Source organism: Hippopotamus amphibius, chromosome 4, assembly GCF_030028045.1.
Source record: "Hippopotamus amphibius kiboko isolate mHipAmp2 chromosome 4, mHipAmp2.hap2, whole genome shotgun sequence".
NCBI classification, from domain to species: domain Eukaryota; kingdom Metazoa; phylum Chordata; class Mammalia; order Artiodactyla; family Hippopotamidae; genus Hippopotamus; species Hippopotamus amphibius.
Window position 1 is genome coordinate 122,291,525 of NC_080189.1, and position 5,919 is coordinate 122,297,443.

Consider the following 5,919-nt stretch of genomic DNA (forward strand, 5'->3'; position numbering starts at 1 on the left):
TGAGGCCAGCATCATCCTGATACCAGAGCCATAGAAAGAGTCTATAAGAAAACTACAAACCAATATCCCTTATGAACACTGATGCAAAAATCCTCAACAAAATACTAGCAAACTGAATTCAGCAGCATATTAAAAGGATCATGTATGATGACCAAATGGGATTTATTCCTGGAATGCAAGGATGTTTCAACATATAAAAAATCAATCAATGTCAACGTAATACATCACATTAACCTAATGAAGGGAAAAAAACACATCATCTCAATTGAAGCAGGAAAAGTGTTTGACAAAATTTAAAATCCTTTCATGATAAAAATACTCAACAAACTAGGAATAGAAGGAAACTTCCTCAACATAATAAAACTATATATGGAAAACCCACAGCAAACATTATACTCAACAGTGAAAGACTGAAAGCTTTTCCTTTAATATCAGGAACAAGACAAGGATGCTTACTTTCATTACTTACATTCAACTTGGTATTGGAAGTGCTAGCCAGAGAAATTAGACAGATAGACAGGAAGGAAGGAGGAAAGAAAGGAAGGAAGGAAGGGAGGAAGGTAGGTCACCTAAATTGGAAAAGAAAAAGTTCAATTATCTCTGTTTGTAGATGATATGATCTTACATGTAGACAACCCAAAAGATTCCACACACAGAAACTGTTAGAGCTAATAAATGAATTCAGCAAAATAGTAGGATACAAACTCAACACACAAAAATCAGTTGCATTTCTACACACTAACCATGAACAATCTGGAAAAGAAATTACAAAAACAACTCTATTTACAATAGCATCAAAAAAGAACAAAATACTTGAATGGAAGCCAGTATTGTTAGGATAGAAACTATACCCTAAGCAATCTACAGATTCAATGCAATCCCTATCAAAATTCCAATAATGTATTTGCAAAAAGAGAAAAACCCATCTTAAAATTTATATGGAGGCTCTTTCAGCCATCTTGGGCCCCATGGAGGCCTGCTGGAAACAGGACTTCTAAAACGACAAATATGTCTGGAAGGTTGTGGTCCAAGGCCATTTTTGCTGGCTATAAGCGGGGTCTATGGAACCAGAGGGAGCACACAGCTCTCCTGAAAATTGAAGGTGTATATGCTCGAGATGAAACTGAATTCTATCTAGGCAAGAGATGTGCTTATGTGTACAAAGCAAAGAACAACACAGTGACTCCTGGTGGAAAACCTAACAAAACCAGAGTAATCTGGGGAAAAATAACTCGTGCTCATGGAAGCAGTGGCATGGTTCTTGCCAAATTCCAAAGCAACCTTCCTCCTAAGGCCATTGGACACAGAATCCATGTAATGCTGTACCCTTCAAGGATTTAAACTTATTGAAAAGTAAATAAATAAAAGTGTGGATTTGTTCCCTTGTAAAAAAAAAAAAAATTCATATGGAGGAATTCCCTGGCAGTCAAGTGGTTAGGACTCTGCATTCTCACTGCCCAGTGCCTGGGTTTGACCCCTGGTTGGGGAGCTAGGATCCCGCAAGCTGTGCCACGTGGCCAAAAACAAAACAAAACAAAAAAAGAGAAAAATTCATATGGAATCTCAAGGGACCCCAAATATCCAAAACAATCTTGAAAAAGAGATCAGTGCTGGAAGACTCACACCTCTTAATTTCAAAGCTTATTCTAAAGCTACAGTAATCAAAATAGTGTGGTACTGCCATAAAGACTGAAGTAAGGACCAATAGAATAGAATAGAGAGCCTCAAAATAACCTCTCACATATAGAGTCAGATAATTTTTGACAAGGGGGCCAAGGCAATTCAATGGGGAAAGGACCGTCTTTACAATGATGGTGCTGGGAAAACTGGATATCCACATGCAAGAGAATGAAGTTGGACGCTTACCTAATACCATACACAAAAATTAAGTCAAAATGGATCAAAGACCTAAATGTAAGACCAAAAACTATAAAACTTACAGAAGAAAACATAGGGTAAAATCTTTGTGACATTGGATTTGGCAATGATTTCTTGGATATGACACTAAAGGTAAAGGAAACAAACTAAACTTCATATAATTTTTAAAAATTTGTGCATCAAAAGACAATATCAACAAGTAAAATGGCAACCCACAGAATGGGAGAAAATATCTGTAAGTCATATATTTGATAATGGATTAATATCCATAACATATTTTTAAAAACTCCTATAACTTAACAACAAAAAAAATTAACAACCTGATTCAAAAAAAATGGGCCAAGGCTTTGAATAGACATTTTCCAAAGGAAATATATAAATGGCCAAAAAGTACATGAAAAGACATCACTAATCATTGAAGAAATGAAAATCAAAATTATGAGATATCACATCATATCCACCAGGATGGCTACTATCCTAAATAAATAAATAAATAAATAAATAAATAAATAAATAAGTGTTGGTGAGGATGTGGAGACATTGGAACTCTTGTGAACTGTTGGAAGGATTGATAAATGGTAGAGCTGCTCGGAAAAACACTATGGCAATTCCTCAAAGAGTTGAAAATAGGACTACCATATGATCCAGCAATCCCACTTCTGGGTACATACCTAAAAGAACTGAAAGCAGCATCTCAAAGAGATGTTTGCACATCTATGTTCATTGCAACATTATTCACAACAGCTACAACACAGAAGCAGCCCAGATGTCCACTGACAGATGCCTGATGGGCAACGTTGTTCTCATATGTGTCGCTGCCATCAAAAGCTTGGGAACCCCTGTATGCATGTGGCTTTAACCTCTAAGCAAAATGGGAGTTTTTCATTTCCAAGCATATAGTAGATATAAAGGAAGGTCTTTAAGCTACTGCAAGGAAAAGGCACCATACAATTTTAAAGGTATTCGAATTGATGATTGTCTCTGACTTTGTAAACACATGCCTGGCATCCTGATCTTTCAGAAACATTGGTGGGGGGAGTGCTTTTTGAGTGATAGAGGGGTGTGTGGGGTATGTGTGTGTGTGTGCCTGTCTCTGTGTCTGTGTCTAATTTTCATCTTTACTGCATAGATTCACATAACCTGAAACACCAGCATGAAAAGACCCCAACGAATGTTATAGAAGCCAGCACCTGCTGCATGAGGTTGGGCTTTTATGCCCAACACATGGGAATAATTCATGAAAATAACCAAGCAGTCTCATACCATATATCTGTTCAGCAGACCCTCCCTGTCTTTAAGACTATATTGAATGTAGCTAGAAGATCTCCTCACTGAATTTCACTATACCCTCCCTTACAGGGAAAGTTCCTTAATTGGATAAACTAGGTGACTAGTCAAGATGTACAAATGACAGTGGCTCAAAATGTGCCAGTTTGGGGGGTTTGGGAGGTTTGGGGGTTTTTTGAGAAATAGCTGAGAGTATTTCTGGCTAAGTAAAAGAGTAGCAGTAACTATTGTCATAAATCACACTGACTTTTCCCAGGTTGTTTAAGGCAGTATGGAAAGTTCAGCCAGTCAAAGCACCAGGCTGGCTCTCTATTCCACACCTCATAAAATGAGCCCAAGGTGCCTCTGCATGAAAGCAACTTAGACCATACAGTGCCAAAATCACTGGGGAAGAGAGAAAATGCGAAAAGCAAACTATAGGCTTTAAAAAAATGCAAATCCAGCTTACGTTCGGACTCAACTATTTTAAAATATTACCTCTCAGTCCACTAGCCACTCCACTTGGAAGGAAACTCTTAATTTATTTCTAAGGAGTGGCAGAATTCATTAGAATCTCAATCGCCTCATCCAGCCTTATGGTTTAAAAAATGTGTCTGGGAACCTGCCTAAAATAACTTTTTAGAGCCTGTACCTCAATAAAGGGTCCTTTGCTGAAACTTGGATCAGATGTTCATTTATTACCCTCACCTTTAAATCAATTAAAAAATACATCACAAAAGCACATTTCTTATAAGAGAAAAAACAAGACTCCTTACTGTGCTCATGGCACAATTTTTCTAAAATGAAAGGAAACTACATGTGTGTACTGAATGTAGCAAATGCCAGCATCATGGGGTAGCTCTATGAAATATTCTTACACTGTCAGAATCAGACAGGGACCGATGGGCAAGAGGTAATAACTTCCCTTTGCAAGTGTTTCCTCCAAATGGTGGTAGGAGTAGAAGTATTTAAGAGACTGGAAAAACGACCAGAAAATCATGTTTTTATTCCATTTTAAAAACTGAACATTCTCTAGGTAAAAGGAATCTTGCTTTATTGGTTTTGGAATTGGATGATTACAAAAGTGCTTGTGGAGATGGTATATTCCTAAATCCCTTCTTCTTGAAAGAAATACTTCTTTTAAAGCTCCAAGACTGTGAGCCCCTCACCAACTTTCCATTTGTTCTTCTTGGCACATGGCTGTTCTGGACCCAGCCAGCTCCCAAATCCAGTTGTTGGGACACATGACGTCACAGTCTAGGAGGCTCTTTCCTCTCCCTGCTCCCCTGCAACACACACCACACACACACATACACTCATAAAGAAATGAAACAGCTCTTAAAATCATGTACTTAAGCATGTTTGATAAGGTTATGTGGCTGCATCCCCTAGAGATGAAAGAAAAGGAAAACCCCGATGGCAGAGAAAAAAAAAATGTGTTATCACAGAGGGATTTATTCTCCCAAATCAGGATTTTCTACTTTCAAAAATCAGTGCATTGGTCACTAATCAAATGAAAACAATAAAAAACAAACAAACAAGACAAAACCTCTTGACTATAGCTTGAAATTCTTTTAAAAGAACTCTTTTTGATGTGTTAAATCTCCGGTCCATTTAAAACAGCAACTTTTGTGACATGTGAGACTTTGTGTGACTTTGTCCCTCAACTGGGAACAAGCCATCAATGAACAGATAATTCTGAGTGATACCTATGTGCCTCATGCAATAACTGGGGTTAAGGGATGGATGTCAAGGAAGTTAAGGTTTCTACTCATAGGAAGTCTGTAGTCTAGTTTGGAATGCATAAGTAAGATGTGAAATAATTAACGACCTAAGCCAGACAATATGTATTGGGTGGGCCAAAAGGTTTGTTTGTTTCTTTCCATAAGATGGCTCTAATAGCACTTAGTTGTCTTTAACTTCATTCAAAACAATTTTGTTAGGTTCATGTGACAGCTGTCATATCAGGATGCATTTTTAAAAAAGACATCAAAACTGGTGAATTTTTGTTTAGCCATTTTAATACTGAAGATGGAAGGGGAAAAGCAACATTTTCGGCATATTATGCTTTATTATTTCAAGAAAAGTAAAAACACAACTGAAATGCAAAAAAAGATTTGTGCAGTGTATGGAGAAGGTGCTATCACTGAAGGGACGTGTCAAAAGTGGTTTGCAAAGTTTCATGCTGGAGATTTCTCGATGGACGGTGCTCCACGGTCCGGTAGACCACTTGAAGTTGACAGCAATCAAATCAAAACAGTAATTGAGAAAAATCAATGTTATACCATGCAAGAGATAGCCGACATACTCAACATATTCAAATCAAGCGCTGAAAATCATTTGCACCAGCTTGGTTATGTGGTTATGTGAATTGCTTTGATGTTTGGGTTCCACATAAGTGAAAACCTTCTTGACCATATTTCCTCATGGGATTCTCTACTGAAATGTAATGAAAACGATCAGTTTTTAAAACAAATTGTGACAGGTGATGAAAAGTGGATATTGTACAACAACACGGAACGAAAGAGATCTTGGGGCAAGTGAAATGAACCACCATCAACCACACCAAAGTCCGGTCTTCATGCAAAGAAGGTGATGTGTGCATGGTGGGACTGGGAGTCCTCTATTATGAGCTCCTTCCGGAAAACCAAACGATTAATTCCTACAAGTACTGCTCCCAATTAGACCAACTGAAAGCAACACTCGACAAGAAGCGCCCAGAATTAGTCAACAGAAAACTCATTATCTTCCATCAGGATAATGCAAGACTGCATG

At 37.8% G+C, this 5,919-nt stretch overlaps 1 protein-coding gene across 1 annotated transcript; it reads left to right on the top strand.

The window, feature by feature from the left end:
• Positions 1-968: 968 nt before the first annotated feature.
• Positions 969-1,341, top strand: LOC130852217 (60S ribosomal protein L35a-like). Its single transcript, XM_057733047.1, has one exon. The coding sequence runs from the start codon at positions 1,009-1,011 to the stop codon at positions 1,339-1,341; it is 333 nt and encodes a 110-aa protein (XP_057589030.1). The 5' UTR covers positions 969-1,008.
• The last annotated feature ends 4,578 nt before the right edge of the window (positions 1,342-5,919 follow it).

Bases quoted from the DNA above. Each gene is read 5' to 3' on its own strand.
- LOC130852217 (XM_057733047.1), top strand. From the start codon at position 1,009: ATGTCTGGAAGGTTGTGGTCCAAGGCCATTTTTGCTGGCTATAAGCGG.